The 19,819-nt window shown below is 42.9% G+C and overlaps 1 protein-coding gene across 1 annotated transcript in view; it reads left to right on the forward strand.

The window, feature by feature from the left end:
• Positions 1–12,979: 12,979 nt before the first annotated feature.
• CREBRF (CREB3 regulatory factor) overlaps positions 12,980–19,819 on the forward strand; it is a 41,768-nt gene continuing 34,928 nt past the window's right edge. Inside the window, exon 1 of the mRNA XM_075209633.1 lies at positions 12,980–13,101. Coding sequence (XP_075065734.1) covers positions 13,036–13,101 — 66 coding nt within the window. The 5' untranslated portion in view covers positions 12,980–13,035. The remainder of the gene's footprint in view (positions 13,102–19,819) is intronic.

Genomic DNA, 19,819 nt, shown 5'->3' on the forward strand with positions numbered 1-19,819 from the left:
TGGGCCTGATTCATTAAGGAATGTAAAGCAAAAAAAAAGAATAACTTTGAACCTTGGCAAAACCATGTTGTTTTGGAGGGGGAGGTAAATTTAAAATGTTAGGACAGATTTATAATTGGGTAGATCGTGTCCTAGATCAACTTTTAATGTCAGTGTAAAAATAAAGCTATCGAGTATTTGTGCCCTATATGAAAAAACAGCCAGTATTTTCCTTATGTGCAAAATAATAAACTCATTTGTACCCCTTGTATTGCAACATGGTTTTGCCAAAGTTCAAAGTTACCCATTTTCTTGCTTTACTTTCCTTAATGAATCAGGCCCATTGTCTTCAGTCTTTACAATGGTAATACATCAAGATTAAAACCTTACTATATTTTCTTTCCATACTTTTTTTTTTCCCTAAGTTCTTACAATTACAAGCCGCTTGGATAATCAGGCCCTGTTATTTAAGAACATTGTGCAAATGTCTGGTAACCCATAGCAACCAATCAGTAATTAGCTTTTACGGTAATTTGTTTAGTGCTAGTTAGACAGGTAAAGTAAATGATTGGTTGAACACTGTTAGTAAATTATAATTGAAGTTGGTTATTTACTCTGTACCTAGAGCATGGCAACCAATTAGCATTTTGCTTTTCTATGTCTAATTAAAGACACCAAAAGCAAATGCTTGATTGCTATGGTTTTAGTGTAGATTTGCATGAGTAATGTTCGTAATTAACCCTCAGATAGTCCACTGCATTCACCTTGAGGGACTAGTGCAGGGGTAGGCAACCTGCGTCTCTCCAGGTGTTTGTGAAACTACAAGTCCCAGCATGCTTTGCCAGTAGATAACCAGCAGATAGGTGGCAAGGCATGCTGGGATTTGTAGTGTCACAATACCTGGAGAGATGCAGGTTGCTTACCCCTGGACTAGTGCAATATATATTATTAGGTGAAAGAGAGAAAAGCTTAACATTTTATTTTTGTAAAATTGTAAAAAAAAAACTTGGCACTATCTTTAACTTATGCTTCCCTTTGATGGCCAAGTGAAGTGAAACAGATATTTCTAATGTTAATCTAGATACTAGAAAATACCTGAATTAGATGCCAGTTTTCCAAATTAAAGAAGTCCACCTTCAGAGAATTCTGTTGCCAAGGTTGATATTTTATTTGCCATTGGATATTACAACAGATAAACTCAGATTGGTCCATTGGATACAATTGCATTAATATATTAGATGCATCTAAGGGTTACACAAAAAGCATCAAATTCTGTACAACAATTTTGTTCCCTTTTAAAATATATGCTCAGATTTTGCAAAGACTTTATTAAAATGTGATGCCTCAACCTCATTACCTGCATAGTGAGGGCGTCTCCTCTAGAATCTTCTTTCTCTGCACGGTGTGTACCACTGAAGACACAGGTCTTCTACAAAGATGGACACCTTTTGAAAATCTGTGCACAAGGGAGTATACTGGGAGGCCTGCTACTACCATGTTATGCTGCTGGCTTGTACCCCCAACATAATTATTTTTCTCTTTCATCCATAGGGGACACTGGAAATCTTGACAATGGGGTATAGAGTGAGTGTTCGCTTGGAGTTGGCACAATAAAGTTTTGTTTGAAGTGCTGACTATATCCTCTCTATGCCCCTCCTACAAGCCAGTTTAGGTTTTGTGCCGAGGAGTTGGACACACTTTGGGCTTCTCCAATAAATTTTATTTATTTTCACAACTTTTGTTAGTTTTAGAGAAGCTCAAGCCTGAGGACAGATAGGTTAGTCTGCCTCTCACATTCATCTGCACCGAGGGATCCACCGGGAGGACCAGCCCATCTCACAAACAGATTGAGGCTTGGCATCCCAGCAAATGAGACCACTGTCTCTAGGTATCGCACCGCAGCTGCTGAAGCTTGCGTCTGGTTACCGCTGCTATACCGCGCAACCCGGCGAAGCCAGACAGCAGGTATAGTATAGCTGTTTTCTCCCACTTGTGGGAGGATCGCTGGGAGTAAGACGAGGCAGGCTGGAAGCGATAAGCATAAGAGGCGGAGCCTAATGCCGGCGTTGTGAAGTTCAAAAAAGTTCCTCTCCAGCACGCTAGCTCCCAAGAAGCATGCTGTAGTCCCTCCTCGCCACACCAGCCGAATCTCTCAAATCCCAAAACAATGGGGATAGAGCATTGCAGAAACTGTGAGTATGGTGTCACAGGTCTAGACACTGCTTGTTGTTACACGCAGTCTATACCAGTTATATGCATAGCTCATGTCCTCTCTATCTGCTTCTCCTGCTTTTTGTCCTTTTATTGTTTTTTCCCTGTGTTGTATGGTATGAGACATGGTGGGGAAGGGGGCAGCTAAGATTTCTGAAAAATCTATAGTATGCAGAACTTGTAAAGTTAAGTTAATTTCAGGGCAGAGTGATCTTGTACAATACTGTGAGAATTGTATTACTCCTGTTACCACCCAGTCACCTGTCCCCCAGATCGAGGTGACCCAGATGGGTATGGCTAGCCCAGATGGCCGGAGTATGTCTGCATTAACAGCCGAGCTAGCCAATTCCAGACATGAAAGGGAAGCGTCTAGGTCTCAACTTGAACCTGAATGGGTCCAGTCTTTGGCTCACAGGGTTGAGCTCTTAGCAAAATCTGTAACCCCGGCAGCTTCAGGGCCCCATTTCACTTTAGTGACTAAAAAAAGAGTTTTGCCTGTCATATCACAGTCAGAAGAATCTGATGTTGAGAAACTACCTCCTTTGGAAGAAGGTGAGTCTCCAAGATTCAGACACAGACCTGATCCAGGAAGGGTCGGAGTTAGTGTCACAAGGGCTAGAAGCTTTGATTATAGCAGTCCGCCAGGTCCTTAAGGTTAGTGAGCCTGACCCAGGTCCATCTCAGCTAATGTTCTTTACCAAAAGGTATAAGCCGGCTATAACGTTTCCAGTGTTTGCTGAGCTAGATGAGCATTTTGCAGAGGCATGGGAAGAGCCAGAAAAAAGATTCTCGGTGCCCCGAAGCTTTTTGGCATCCTATCCCTTCCCTAAGGATAATAGGAAGGACTGGGATTCGGCTCCTTTAGTAGACTTCTCTGTGTCTAGGTTGTCTAAGAAAATGACCTTACCAGTCCCCAGAGCTACATCCTTAAAAGATGGTTCAGACAGAAGCTTGAATCCATTCTTAAAAATATATATGTTGGAGGTGGAATACAATTGCGGCCTATTATGGCTAGGGTATGGGTCAACAAGGTTGTGATGGAATGGGCTTCTCAGCTCAGGACTGGTATAGCTGAGGGAGCAGAGTTTGAAGATTTAGTAAGGTTAACAGACCATATTACTGAAGCTGCCTCCTATTTAGGTGAAGCAGCTAGAGACGTGGGCATGGTCAGATCCTGCGTATCTGCAATGGCAGTGGCGGGCTGCAGGAATCTCTGGCTCAGACAATGGCAGGCTGATGGGGGTTCTAACAGAGGAATAGAAGCTCTACCTTACAACGGAAAGATGTTGTTTGGGTAAGAGTTAGATAGATGGATTTCCCAGGTTACGGGGGGGGAAGATCCTCTTTTCTGCCTTCAGCTGCTCCTAACCCACGCAAAAGCTATGCTGCACAATCTTTTCGGTCCTTTCGGACTTCCACCAAGTACAGGGGAAGATCCAGAGGAGCTACCATGTCCTCTAGGGAATTCAGGGACAGAGGTCGCTATGCTGCCGCATCCTCCTTGCAGAAGAGTAGATCTAGTACTAAGCCCTCTGCATGACTGTCTTCAATCCTACCTGGGGGATCCCAGAGTAGGGGGTCGCCTTCGGGATTTTTCTCAGATTTGGAGAGAGATCTGCTCAGATGCATGGGTGACGAGCCTCGTCACCCATGGATACAAGATAGAGTTCCGAGAAATTCCTCACTGACGGTTTTTCTCAACCAGGCTGACAATTTCCACAGAAAGGTGCCTACTCCTTCAAAGGTCTATTCGGCAATTTCTGGACTCAGGTGTGATAATACCAGTACCGGATTACTCAAAGCCTTTTCCTGGTACCCAAACCAAATGGGTCGGTCAGGCAAATCCTCAATTTAAAGAATTTGAATGCTTTTCTAAAAATAATCAGATTCAGAATGGAGTCCATTCGGTCTGTAATTGTAAGCCTGGAGGAGGGGGAGTTTATGGTATCCCTAGATAAAAAGGATGCATATCTACATGTCCCTATTTGGCCGCCTCACCAAAGCTACCTCAGATTTGCGATACAAGACAGCAATTATCAGTTCCAGGCCATTCCCTTTGGCCTGTCCTCTGCTCCCAGAGTTTTTACCAAAATAATGGCAGAAATGATGGCATTGCTTCATATTCAAGGGGTTATGATCACCCCAAACCTGGATGATCTCCTTATAAAGGCTCCCAGTCAGGAGATTTTGCTTAGAAATATTTCCCTAACTCATCAGATGTTACTAAAACACGGATGGATGGTCAATTTCGAAAAATCAAGATTGATTCCTTCCCAGAGATTAAAGTTTCTAAGGATGATTTTGGACACTGTCCAGAAGCATAATAGGGGAAATATTAAAACTCCGCAGGGTATCGGTCCACACATGTACACGCCTGCTAGGGAGGGTGGTGGCCACATTAGAGGCCATACCTTACGGAAGGTTCCACTTCCGGACCATGCAGTTGGACTTATTAAGTCAGTGGACAGGATCTCATCTGTTTCTACAACAGTTAGTAACCTTGGCCCCAAAGACAAGGTTGTCCCTAACGTGGTGGCTAAAGTCAAGCCATCTTCTGAGTGGCAGGATTTTTAGTGTATCAAACTGGACCCTCTTGACCACAGATGCGAGCAAGAGAGGTTGGGGAGCAGTGACTCTAGGTCACATCTTCCAGGGTCGCTGGTCATGGCAATTGACAATTCTATAAATAAATTCTCTGGAACTCAGAGCAATATTTTATGCTCTGCAAAGAGCACAGTCGCGTCTCCAGAGAAAGGCTATTCAACTGCAGTCAGACAATGCGACTGCAGTCGCATATATAAATAGCCAGGGTGGAACCCGCAACAGAAGTGCAATGAACGAAGTAAGTCACATTCTGCGATGGGCAGAGAATCATGCCCAGGTGATATCAGCCATGTTTATATCAGGGATAGAAAACTGGGAGGCAGACTTTTTAAGTCACCAGGACATTCTGCAAGGGGAATGGGAATTATACCCCGAAGGGTTTCAGGCTCTAGTAAGCAGATGGGGTCTGCCACAAATAGACCTAATGGCGTCAAGACACAATTACAAACTTCCACTGTATTGTGCTCGGACAAGGGATTCAGGGGCAGTGGCGGTAGATGCGTGGACAGCCCCATGGAACTTCCAGAACGGGTATGTGTTCCCTCCTTTCCCCATGCTTCCTTGACTTCTTAAGAGAATCAGGAGGTCAGGGGTAAAGATTCTCCTGATAGCGCCAGATTGGGCCCGGAAAGTGTGGTATTCTGTAATTCAGTACCTTCTTCTGGATGACCCTTGGCCCCTGACGCTAAGAAGAGACCTTCTGCAGGGACCACTGGTTCATCCAGATTTACAGTGCTTGCATTTGACGGCATGGCTACTGAAAGGGCAATCCTAAGGCGCTGAGGTTTTCCTTCTACAGTTATTACAACTATGATTGCTGCAAGAAAAGAGGTCACATCGAAGCATTACCACAAAATTTGCAAATCATACATTAAATGTTGCGAGGGTCGTAAGGTATCTACCTCAGCCTTCAAAACATCCAGAGTTCTCTTGTCTTTACAGGCAAGTTTTGAGGCAGGTTTAAGATTAGGATCCCTGAAGGTACAGGTATCAGCCTTTATCTATATTTTTTCAGCGAAAACTGGCTATCCTCCCGGAGTTACAAACCTTTTACAGGGGGTCTTGAGATTGCAACCCCTGTTTGTTGCACCAACTATGCCATGGGATTTGGAGTTGGTGTTATCTTTTCTTCAGTCCTCCCTGTTTGAGCCTTTGGAATTAACGGAAATGAAATATCTTTCATGGAAGGTGGTCATATTATTGTCCTTGGCCTCGGCTAGGCGTGTATCAGATCTCAGTGCCCTGTCATGTAAATCTCCGTATCTAGTGGTTTTTAATAACAGAGCAGAATTAAGAACAAAGCTGGGATTTCTTCCAAAGGTTGTATCAGCTTTCCACATTAACCAGCCGATAATGGTTCCCATCCTGGAGGATAATTCTCCATCAGTCCGTTCTCTGGATGTGGTTAAGGCACTAAGAATATATTTGAAAAGAACGGGATCAATCCGCAAGACATATGCACTGTTTGTATTATATGATTCAGCACAGCCAGGGTGGCCTGCTTCTAAGCAGACCTTGGCACGATGGATACGTCTTACTATCCATCAGGCTTGTGTGGATTCATTTAGGAATCCTCCGCCATCTACTGCTGCTCATTCCACTCAATCTATAGGCCATTCTTGGGCAGCTGCTAGAGGGGTTTCTATTGAGAAATTATGTAGAGTAGCCACTTGGTCGGGTCAACATAATTTTCTGCGGTTATACAAATTTGATACTATATCGGCCTCTGACTCTCAGTTTGATCGATCAGTATTGCAGGGGTTCCAGGGCTCTTCCTCCCAGTAGGGTTGCTCTTGAACATCCCCATTGTCAAGATTTCCAGTGTCCCCTATGGACTCAGAAAAAGACATTTACCGGTAAGTAAATTTTGTTTACTGTTGGCACTGGGAAGCAGCATTTCTTCTGAGGTAAGCCATAGCGAAGAAAAGAGGGTCATCTACTGTCCAGGTAAGAGGCTAGGCGCCATATGTTATATAAAGATGTGTCCTTTTCAAAAAACAAGCAAAAACAGTAGATCTGGTACACCACACTACCAAGCATTACAACCAGATTGTTATTCTAAACTGAACATGTTGACCAAGCCGTCATAGTTCCTGTAATTTATAGTGCACCATTGACTTCTTGTACAATGAACTTCTACTCCACGCACTAACGACGTATTATTAGTTTACTAACTTCTATACAGATGAGAACAACATTGCTCTATTTCATCTAGCCATAGCAGAAAGATATTTTATGTAGCTCTATAGCAAATATGGCCCAATCCCAGACATATTTAATTGCTGCCATATTCCAAGCATAAGGCCATGGGCAACACAAGCAGGCAAAGTTAGATTGCCCACACAAAAAGTGTCACCACTTTATTAGTTGTACCTGCCTGACCCATGTAATTGATTACTCCATCAGTAAACCCATCATATGCTGTATAAAGTTATGTAAAGGGCAAGGTTTGAATCAATTGAATATCCAATCATCATTGCCCTTACGGGCTATTTCAGCTGGATAGTTCTCCATACCACAAGGCTAGGAAAGTCCTGCAATAGTCCTAGAAATAAGTATTTGAATTCAACTTAATGCAGAGTTCTCTCCAGGCAATCTCGATTCAATGAAACCGTTGTGGGAGGAGGTAGAACCAGCTATTCAGAACAGAGTTTTGAACTGAGTTAATTTTCACCCTCAGTTATTATGAATCCCAGTGTATTCATGAAGAGCAACAGAAGTGTAAAGCAAAGTGTCTTTATTCAGGTAAATACACAAACAAAGATTACTCAGATCCACTGATAAGAACAGGTTTCCAAGGAGACTGTATAGTAAAAATGGCAGGAACAGGTATTATAAGTTTTACCCCAGTCCAGAAGGCACAAGGCTGTCCAGGAAAGCAGACAGAGTCCAGGGATAAAGCCGTGATCAGACAAACAAATCCAAATAGCCATGCAGAGATCAAGCAAATTAGCGAGGTTCAGAAGTCTGTCCAAAAGGTCAGGGCAACAGGCAAAACAGCGTGCTCCAAGGTACAGGCAAACGATTCGGGGTCTCAGGCAAGCAGGCAAGGTCCAAGGTACAGGCAGGGGTCATACACAGAAGTTCAGTCCAGCAGGTATATATGAAATAGCACAGGAGCAGGTTAGCAGCAGCCAGGAACAAACGGATGAACTGCACAGAGCACAGCTAGAGGCAGGTACCAAAAGCAGTGCGACAGGTGCAGTTCTAATCAGGCATTATGCAAGGAGATTAACTTCTTCAGGCAAGTAGAAGAGTTCAGGAACAGAACAGCAGCACCTCTGGTGGTATGAGGCACTGCTGCTAGGTACAAACAACAGAGTTGTAACATCAGTGTGAGACATTGGAGTTGACATGGGCAAGCATTCTTGTTGAGAACATATGACAACATTTTCAGTCTGTGCTCTACAAACGTCAAGCTGTTCTGAGGACAAATGAGCAGAAACCTACCTATTTGCAATATGTAGCAAATAAACTGGTCACTCAGTGTATAAAAACTGGGTTTAGATGCCTGTCACTTCCCAGCAGTGCACCAAGGAGCTCATGTAGATTTGGGTGTACATAGTTTTTTTTTGTATAAAATAAACCTTTCCGTTCTGCATGCGCACCAAAAATGCATATGCGTATGTATGTATGAAGATTTTGATGCATCTCACACTTATGTCTCCTTACACTTGGAGATGCGGACGGGGGACCGAAGGTGGTGCAAGATATCTCTTGTGGGTGCTGGAGGGCTGGTGCAATGAGATGTGATGACGACAATCTGCACAACAAGCTGGCCACTTCGGATTGGCTGATTGCAGAAGGTGCCCTCTAGCTGATAGTACTTAAATCATTAGGATGACTGCTATATTATCTCATATCATGACAGCCATCTATTGGCATTACTTGACATTTCCATTTGATTTTTTAAAGGGAAAAACAACAGATTTTTGTATTTAATTATGTTTTATATAAAACATGCCAGTTTTGCATTTATTAATAGTGTCAAGACAATATTCTTGCTTCTGTATATGACACTTCATTACATTATTTTATGTGCACAAATAGGATAATGCAGTTTTTGCATTTACTACTAACACTGTCAAGCCACATCGTGCGCTATCTCTATGCTACCGGGGGGGGGGGGGGGGGGGCATAGGTATACCATACTTACCAACTTTCTGTTGGTGAAATCCGGGAGCCTGCAGAGGAGGTGGGCGTGACGGGGGGGGGGGGGGGGGGGCTCCAAGTGACGTCATTTTGGACCTGTCCCCATGACGTGATGACGCAAAATGCGTCATTTGACAGCGGGGGGCGGGGCCAAACGCCGCGATTCACCGGGAATCGCGGCGTTTGGGACTTAATTCTGCCCACTTCACTAGGAAGTGGGCAGAATTATCCAGATGCGGGGGATTGCCACACTCGCCCGGGAGCCCGGGAGACTCTCGCAAAATGCGGGAGTCTCCCGGATATTTCGGGAGAGTTGGCAAGTCTGAGGTATACTTGTTACTCCTGATGTAAAGCTGATGCAAATGCTACTGATGTACACCTATGTATTTTCCTGTTTATGTATGGGGCACAAATGTGACCAATATCTAAATATACCCTCTACTTCTACACACCACTCTTCTAACTCCCTGTCACTGCCATTTTGTTATATGATAATATCCTAGGGAGATGAAGGTCGCTTCTAATTGCAAACCGAATTACTTCTATAAACCACACGTTTAGTAAAATGAATCACAAAATTTAAGATTTAAGCTTGAGAGCAAGGCTACTTATTAGCATAGGTTATAAATTAGAGCTCAAAGACAGACGTGATTAAATATATTTATTTATTCTGATGTAATGTAATTACTGTGCCTATACAACAATATTATAAAATAGTAGAATAAGTAAATGTTTACAGGACAGAAATGAAAGGGGATTAAAACAGAGAAATGGAACATAACACTGGCATCCTGGTATCTGGTCAGACATCTGATAACAAGAGATATTGTTTTATTATTTCTAAATATATTTAAAAAAAAACCTTAAAAGTCTTCAAACCTTCAAGCATTCTCTGATAGCCCACCTCTTCAGACAAGCGTAAAATATTTCTCAACCAGTCTCTTAATCTCCCTAGGTTACCCTATTACCACCCTCTACACAGCTAACACAAGACAACAACCCTCTAACCAACATAGTTGTGTGACTGAGCACACAGCCCACTAAATACTATTTAAACTTTGCATTCTAGCTGGAGAAATATGCAATATGATGCAGGACTTACCCTTGTGTATCAAACCATTGTCCCATAGATTGTAAGCTTGCGAGCAGGGCCCTCTTACCTCTCTCTCTATGTATGTATTACCCAGTATTGTTTTATTACTGTTCGATCCCATCTTTAAAGCGCTACGGAATCTGCTGGCGCTATATAAATAAATGTTGATGATCCCTATTCAAAACCTTTCTTCCAGTGTTACAGGAGAGTAGGGTGGGACTGAAGTTGTAGCTTTAAGATGGGCTATGGTTTCTGATTTCTTTATGACTGGTGTCTCTGATTGATCTGGCTTTAACAAACTCCTTTGGAGCACACTTTCTATTGGACACTTAATTTGGCCATTAGGAGAAGTTAGGAGATACAACTTTAAACATAACACTCATATTAATTCTAGTATGTTTCAATATGCAGGACCTTAGACAAGGAAGCTATCTGCCCCTCCGTCTCACAAATTCCCTTCAGGACCGCAGCCCAGGCCAAGTGCAAAATAACCACCTAAATATAACTGCATACCTGGCAACATTTGGGTATCAGGCATTGGAACAGGGGGCGTGGCTATGTCACAATGGGGCGCAGCCACATCTATGGGGCTGTGCCTTCCAGTTTTGCAATGCTAGGCTGCCCTATACTCTTCTCACCTCCAAACATCTTCATTGCCATTCATAGCTGCTGTGCCATGTAGAGCAGCAGTGAATAAGACATACCTCCCAAATTTCCCACTTGCGGGACTAAGATGTCCTGATCAGGACAGTTGGGAGGTATGTAACTATACAGTCCCACCTTTTTCGTGGGACAACCAATAAACCTTCTCACCTTAACCACAATACAGGCTGTGTCAAAACCAACTTGAATAATTTCACATATGAATATCGCCATTCTTTCATTGTTTTTATTATATTCTCATTTCTCTCTTTCCTTATGTTATTTTATTTATTGATTAATTCTCATCATAGCTATATCTCATTTCTTTTTCCTATACAAATATAACAAAGTTTACATAACATGGCTGTGGTGAGCTGCTTGCGGCATCTCACTGTGTAACTGTACTTTGTGGGTGAGAGGCAGGCAGAGAATCCAGCACAGACACTGCGATTGTGATTTAAACACAATTGGAGCAGCCGGGCAGCATTCTCTGCTTGCCTCTCGGCCACTAGACACATGCAGCCCACCACAGCTATGTTAGGTTATAAAAAAGGGGGGAGGGGCTCAATGATGACAATGACGGCGCACACCCCGACGGATAAATCTAGATCCGCTCCTGGTCCCGAAAAATCCCAGATGCTCCCCTACAAATTTCGGAATTCCATCTCCTGAACCAATGAGACTTCCCCTACCTGCAGAGTGGCAGAGGGACCCGTGACAAACTCCCTGCTATGGTCATGACCCACCAGCTGATTCTTCTCTGGTGCTTTTGCAACATGATTCACAAAGGTTGATGGTAAGTGTGGGCGTTAATATATAACTGGATGGTGCTTTTGTCATTGAATGCTGCTGCCAAGATACTATAATATATAGAATACTTGTCAACTCTCCCGGAATGTTCGGGAGACTCCCGAATTTGGGGTAGGTCTCCCGGGAGAGCAGGCAATTCTCCCGCATCCTGCCCTACTGAAGAGGGCAGGATTGGTGACGCGATTTGCGGTGAATGGCGTCATTTTGGCCCCATACCCCCATGACAAAAATGACGATTCTGTTGCAGGTAGCGGGGCTAAAATGACACATTGACCGTGCCCCGCCGCTCTCTCCACGCCCCCCTATCCAGCATCTGCCGGAGGGTGCCAACTAAAAGTAGGCAAATATGATATATAAATGAAAAACAACAATAATAATAATACACCAAAAAGACATTTATTTGGGGCACAGTAGAGATGAGTAAAGTTGCCCCGGAATTTCTTGTAAATTTAATTTTGGAGAGGTGTGAAGGTCCAACAATACAATCTTTCAGTTCTACTTTTGATTCACCATTTCACATTGTTTCTGTAAATTTCACATAGCTGGGTTGAAGATGGTGTCAACTAATTTTTCTCTGCGGTGTGTTTGGGATATAATAAGGAAGAAGTTCAGGCAGAACACAAATGTTTGGAGGAATTCTGAGAGAAACAAAAATGATAGGGGGGATTCTGCGCCCAAATGCTGAATAAGGCAAATATTACATGGAAGAGTTTTCAAAATTTTACTCATATCTACTGCACTAATAAAATAACAAGTCATATGACTAGCTGAAATACTAGCATAAATAACTGATGATGATGATTCAATGCACAGCATGTTTTTAAAATAAACCAACGTGCATTCCCAATGTTTTCATCTGATAAAAAATTACAGAATTGAAAATTCCAAAAACTAAACTATAATAGAGAAATACCTAACTGCAAACAGGCTTTCTCAAAGTGTAACCCCCCCCCCCTTCGCAATATGTAAATTAATAGTAACCCCTCCCACCAAGGGATTCCCCCTTCATCATTTAGCAATTCTGAGATATGTATCATATTCCATCTATTATTGTGCAAATAAAACACATTACTCCATGCCCAAGTCGACACTTTACATTATATTAGGACTGATATTAAGTTAAGCACAGGACTATTTGCTGCGATAGATATCTGACATCTTCCTCTCAGCCCGTGTTGGTGACAGCTAACAGGGTGCAATATATGGGATATGAGTACAGTGCTGTTTGGTGCGGGCCACTGTAGTGAGAAGAGGCTGTGCCCACAGTAAGAGGCATTGGTGATGGCCATGGTGAGGATGCCCAGGTATCTCTGCTGCCCTCTCATCCTGCTCTGGATTCATCCTCAATAATAAAAAAAAACAAAAAAAAACCTATTTTATTTCCACCCCTGACCGTCGCAGTCTGATTGGCTTGACTCGGGTACCAGGCGGCGCCGATTGGTGCACCGGCCTGTCACGTGGGCGGAGAGTCACGCGCTTTCCGGGAACCCGTCAGGAAGGAAATAAACAAAACAAAGCAGAAAGCATGGAGACCGTTCGGGGGGATGAGCGGCGGCAGAGGGGCGACTGACAGGCCATACCGAGCACCACCCACCCGCCGCTGGCGACAGGTGAGGGGGCACAGGGTGCACGGAATGGGGTCAGGGGGAGGGACAGTAAGCTACAGTACAAGGGTTACCTCAGGGGTACAGCTGGCACCCCAGCAGCTGCCAGTACTAGTTCCTAGGGGCCACATGTGGCAGCAGTGTGACTCCTCAGCAGCTCATGTAACACTGTCACCCTGAGCTGGAGAACAGGTTTGGTGTGTGGTGCAGACAGACCAGGTGTAGGAGGCGTGGTCCACCATTGAGAGAAAGCTGCCAGTGACTGTATGTGTGGGTGACACAAGACCACATTCCTCCATCTGCCAGGGGTGTGCAGCCCTGTAGTACTCCAGGGTGATGACCTCTATATGAGAGTGCAGTGCTTGGACCAGAAGAGGGAGATGTGCTGCCCAATTCAGAAGAGAAAGTTCTAGAGAAGTGTGGGCTGAGGTTTAGTATAGAAGGATAACTAGCATGGTGTCCTAGTGCACTCCATGGGGTGATCAGGCACTCGCACTAGGTCTGATCCCCCCTGTACTGGCTGGAGTTGGTACCTGGCCTGTTGTTTACATGCAGTGATGGCTGTGCAGGGGGTGTGTTGCTGGGTAGAGGGCTCTGTTGTGTACTGCAAGTCCAGGGGGTGTGAGCACTGAGGGGAGGAGTCTTGTATTTTACATAACCATCCTTATCCTCCAGCAGCAGCCCCTCATCCTGGTCCCATTCTCACTGTGCGGTGATGATAGAGGGGGTGCGGGAGGCAGAGGGTCTCTCCGCTCCCCCCCGACCCTCACATTGAATGGAGTCGGAGATTGTTTGTGTCCGCTCACAGTAGCTTTGCGGGGAGGAAAAGGGGCGGGATCCTAAAGCTGAGTGACTGACTGTACTGACAAATCGCAACTCTTACTGCAGCACTTCTATCCAATCAGCAGAGCCGTTCTGTCAGCCGCTACGTTAGGCTGCCTCTGAGCAGGAGCTGAGGCCATGTTGGCTGTATACACCAGAAAGGGGTGTGTATGCAGTGATGATTGTTATTTATACTGCTCTGACTTCAGTACAACACTCTTGTAGACCTACATGTATCTCTGTATTCATTTTAGTTTATCACTTGTGCTGACTTGGTATTTATGTTGTTTACAACCTTAGCATGCAGCAACCTGCATCTAACAAATCCATAGGTCAACAAAGCCAAACTTCTTGAAATGCTTTTCATCACTCAGTTTTCCGTTTTTGGTATGTCTTTACCACACATTTCCTCGTGTTTATTTTAGATACATTTGTTCTTTGTTTATGTCACTGATATCTTCATATCTGTTAAAACCTGTCACATTTCATTCAGCATCTTGCCATTCATCAAAGAGCTGGTGAAGTTTAAGGGTACATGCACAATCCTGGTCTTTACTTAGGATGTATACTGTGTGGTTAAACACATAACAGGCAAAAAAATAGTTGTCAGTTACATATTATAGAATTTCACTGCGTTTATTATACAGGCTGTTTCAGTGTGTGATTTTAGTAAAATTAAGTAGTATTTTCATGCTTTTTTCTATCTGTTTAAACATTCTGTTCTTTATGGAACTGCATTGTGAACTTATTGATGTGTTTACACTGTGCGTTGGTGTAATTAAAAAGCTTTGTTGGGGAGAACATTGTCATGAAACATGAGAACACATTGAAAGTACATATACATTACACAAAAACTGCATGAAACTTTAGCCATTTAATGATTTATTACAAATTAAAGCATTCAGTGAGTTTCTGAACATTTATCAAAACACATGTGTGTGCATACAAATTGTAAACATGGCTTCATTTAATATTTCAGTGTATATATAATCTGTGGTAATGTGTCGTGGCAAGGAGGAAGTTTGCGTTCAATATTACATTATGAGCTGATATTGGTGTAAGGAGTTGTACCACAGACGTTCTCTGGAACCTTCTAGACAAGCTTAACCTGACATGCTTTCAATTGAAGCCTTCAATTGCAATTTTATAGTATTTTTAGAGGGGTTGTACACTGACTTGAACAATACCTTTAGAAAGCCATATACTGTACCTCTTGTCCTAAAATGAGAAATTATGGTAAGCTATAGTTACTATTAACACATAAGAGAATAAAACACAAGAGAATATAACGTTTTGGCTTATACGTATTCAATGTGTCTGTGTGTTCAGACAACGCCACTGGGAATATAAAGGTTTACAACAGAGAGAATTGTGAAAGTTGTGACACAGCAAAAAAATCTGTCAGAAAAATGTGCTTGCTCAGTGAGTTTCTCTGATTAGATACGTGGGAATTCATCAGAAAAGTGTTCATATTACTGAAGCCACTAAGAAGCCACTGCACTTGTTATTGTGTACTGTGTCTGCTTCTCTCTCTTAATGTTGTTTGAGGAAGGTTTGAAGCTGTAGATGAATCATTTTTATTACAGTATTATATTGAATGGGAAAATATAGTTGTAATTATGGAGAAGAGGTTGGAAGGTGTGATAAAGTGGTACTAGTGCTGAGTAGTGAGCAGAGCAAATTGCTGAGAAATATACTGTAATAATTTGGGAAGAGTTAATGGGACTCTAATCTCAACATTTTTTTTCTTTCCGTCTTTGCATTATGTGCAGGAAAGTAAATGTGAAAATATTGTCTGTTGCAATGTTTTTTTTCTGGATAAAGACCATTCTATGGGAGAAAGTGGGCCTGAAGCAATGTGGAAGTAATTTCAGGCCATAAATACTGTATTTTAGCCCATATGCTGGATTATATCTATCTCAATATCCATCCAGCTCTGCATCTGTAGCATACGCAACAGGTTTATAAGCAGAACCAGGCCACAATCAAAGCAAATATAACCTTCCTTCTTGGACTATCTGACAGCCCTCATGAATGGGTTATGTCCTTGCTCAGCAGGATAGATAGAAAAAGGAAACACCTAACCAGGCATGTAACATGGCTCCTTCTCTCATATCTTTTTCATTTCTGACCATCTGATAAAGGTTAGTCTATAGAAGTTTTTTTATTTTTTTTCTAAGGGATCTAGCTTGTATTTTCTGGGATGTCACGCCAATTTCTCATTTTTTCCTATTACTATTGTAAACTACTTGTCTGCAACAAGTTATGACAGAAGCACTGGGAAAGTGGTAAACGGTAGATGTATATATGCCACAGGTTTCTGTCTTATGTGCTTTAAAACCCCAGGGAGATTGCTTGTGCTTGGGAAAGAGCTTCCCAAGGATTAATTTTGGCTGTAGAAAAAGCTGGTGTAAGAGTCCCTGGGGTTATGAATGGAGAGGGAAGGACAGGTTCCTTTCATAAGGCCCATTTCTGGTCTTCCAACCTGCTAGCCAGTTGCTGGCTAATCAGGAGTTACAACTGTAAGGTGCTGTTGAAAAGCTATACAGCTGTTTCATTACCATGGGAACAGGTAAGATGCCTGCTGAGACACACTGCAGTTTGTTATCTGTAAATTGTGTTATTTTGTGTGTGTGTTTGTGGGACATTAGGTCCCTCCACTTTAGAGAACGTATTCCTTATTGGATTAGTTAGAGCCGGGCGAGATAGGACTTTTGTTTTTGTTTTGTTTGTTTTTGTAGCATCTAAATAAAACTAGAAATGGTATCCTCTTCCTCAACAAGCCATCAGCTCATTTCCTTCCCACTACCCTCTGACACCCTTTCTTCATTTGACCCCACAAATGAAGAGGAAATTTCTACGCTCTTCTTATCTTCCTACTCTACCTCCTGTCCTCTTGATCCTATTCCCTCGTAAATTGGTAGATCCCTGTCTTCTGTGCTCATTTCACCTCTAACTCAAATCTGTAATCTCTCACTCTCTACTGGCATCTTTCCATCACTATACAAGCATGCAGTGATTACTCCTATTCTAAAAAAACAAAACTCCGACCCAAACTCTCTCTCAAATTACCGTCCCATCTCTCAGCTCCCTTGCCCCTCCAAGCTTCTAGAGACACTTGCCTACACTCGCCTCACACGCTTTCTTTCCGCAAACAACCTGTTGGATCCTCTTCAGTCTGGCTTTCGTTCTCAACACTCCACAGAGACTGCGCTGACCAAGGTTGTTAATGATCTGATCACTGCTAAGACTGAACGCCATTACTCTCTCCTAATTCTCCTTGATCTCTCGGCTGCATTTGACACCGTTGACCACTCTCTTCTCATACAAACGCTGCAATCCCTAGGTCTTCAGACACAGTTCTATCCTGGTTCTCATCTTGCCTCTCTAATCGCTCTTTCACTGTTAATTTCTCTGGAGCCACCTCTGCTCCACTTCCCCTATCAGTTGGAGTACCACAAGGCTCGGTGCTAGGTCCTCTGCTGTTCTCTATCTATACCGCTTCTCTTGGAAATCTAATAAGTTCCTTTGGCTTTCAGTATCATCTCTATGCGGATGATACCCAAATCTATCTATCCTCTCCTGATATCTCGACATCTGTGTTGTCCCGTGTAACTGACTGTCTTTCTGCCATTTCATCTTGGATGTCCTCTCGTCAACTCAAACTTAATCTTTCTAAAACAGAGTTAATAATATTCCCACCCGCCAACAAGAGCATATCTGACATTTCTATCTCTGTTGATAACATGACCATAAATCCCACCCCACAAGCTCGCTGCCTAGGTGTAATCCTTGATTCACGCCTATCCTTTGTTCCCCACATTGACTCTATATCTAAATCATGTTACATACATCTAAAGAACATTTCCAGAATCCGCACATATCTCACACAAGACACTGCTAAAACCTTAATTCATGCACTTATCATCTCCCGCATTGACTATTGCAATTCCCTCCTTACTGGTCTTCCCAAAAACAGACTCAAACCCCTAAAATCTATTTTGCATGCTTCGGCAAGACTGATTTTCCTTGCAAATAGCTATTCCTCTGTTGAATCACTCTGTATGTCTCTACACTGGCTGCCTGTCTTCTACCGAATCCAATATAAAATACTTTTACTAACCTACAAGGCCATCAACAAAGCTGCACCAACATACATCTCCTCTCTTGTCTCAAAATATCTCCCAACTCGGCAACTCCGTTCTGCAAAAGATCTGCGTCTCTCATCCACCCTCATTACATCCTCCCATTCCCGGTTACAGGACTTTTTTCGGGCTGCACCCACTCTATGGAACTCTCTCCCTCGCACAATAAGACTCTCCTCTGTTCTACAAACTTTCAAGCGTTCTCTGAAAACCTACCTATTCAGACAAGCTTATAATATTCCTCAACCACCATCTTAACCTCACTACCTTTAGCCTGTTCCACAATTTCACACAAGACAACTATCCCCGCACCAACATTGTTGTGTGACAGGATCATTTAGCTTATGAGTCACCTTACCTTTGCAGTCTGGCTGGGCCAAGATGCAAAATGTATACTTAACCTCATGTGTCAATCTCCCATTGTCCCATAGATTGTAAGCTTGCGAGCAGGGCCTTCTCACCTCTTTGTCTGTTTTACCCAGTTTGTTTATTAGTTTATTACGTTTGTCCCCAATTGTAAAGCGCTACGGAATATGTTGGCGCTATATAAATAAATGATGATGATGATGATGAAAACTAGCTACAGCTACTTGAACAGAGGCACTGAACTAGTGTGATGTTGTTTGGCTGATACATGGGAAGTGCAGCCGTTTACCCCAGGAAACGGCTCCCCTAACCTGATTTTCCCACACAGTTGATTATACATAATGGACCTGGAGAAGCCAAAGAAGCCAAAATAGCATCGGCTCAATGTCTGGGACTCTCCCAATAATGCTTGTCGGCAATAAAATGACTTGGAGTGCGGTGGTGCCAGTTAAAAATTTATTGGCTAATGCTTCCGAAGATAGGTGGTAAATCTCACTTTCTGCAGCAGGACATGAAAAGATCTGCTTCCACATCATCTTACCATCAGCGCTTTAATGGAGACAAGAAAATGCTATCCTGAGAAACAGTGTATAAGACAGGTTGTGGGCATTGTATCCAGACCAACTTTTCATTCCTCTAGGGGCAAAGAAGGTAATCTTATTCTCAATGACTTTGAACCACCGGAACTTCCAGAATTTACAGTAGGAGGGCAGAAGTTCAAGGTGCCTGGACTCATAACTCAAGATTATGGCTGTTTGATGTTCTGGCAAGAGGTTACAGTACAGAGTTTCGAGAGCTTTCCAGGGGAAACCTTTTTGTAGGATCCAAGTACTGAACCTCTTCACTGCAACTGGTGGTTTGCAAAACAGTCTTTACACACTGTTGAAAAAGCGTAATCTCATCTGCCCCTACCAACCAACATTCTATTCAATACTCTTTTTTGAAACACAAGCCTGGGTAAGACCACATTGAAACTGCATACTCATTTTTGGCCAGCCAGGAATATGCAAGTCTGGTAACCAAATTGCCTTGTTTGGTCCCACTAATCCAATTTAGGCATGTTTTATATTACATGGGTTTGAAATACAGATCTCTTCACATCCATGCCAATTCTTCTTGTAAAGTGTGTCTAGCAGAATCCCTAGTCATATTTATTCAATGAATTGTTACTTTTCGTTTCAAGATAATAATTTTTAATATCAGGTGACAGGATGTAACATACATTGTACACTAGCCCACCAAAAAAACAATTTGGAGGGCTCAGGACACAGATATGTACAAACAAGGCACTTTTGTATGGAGTCAGTAAATTCAATCCTTAAGGCTGTGCAGAAAGGGGATAACCTAACATAGATATTCCTATAGTGGAACAGCATCATCAGTTCCTGGGA

The sequence above is a fragment of the Mixophyes fleayi genome, chromosome 4, assembly GCF_038048845.1.
Source record: "Mixophyes fleayi isolate aMixFle1 chromosome 4, aMixFle1.hap1, whole genome shotgun sequence".
NCBI classification, from domain to species: Eukaryota; Metazoa; Chordata; class Amphibia; order Anura; family Limnodynastidae; genus Mixophyes; species Mixophyes fleayi.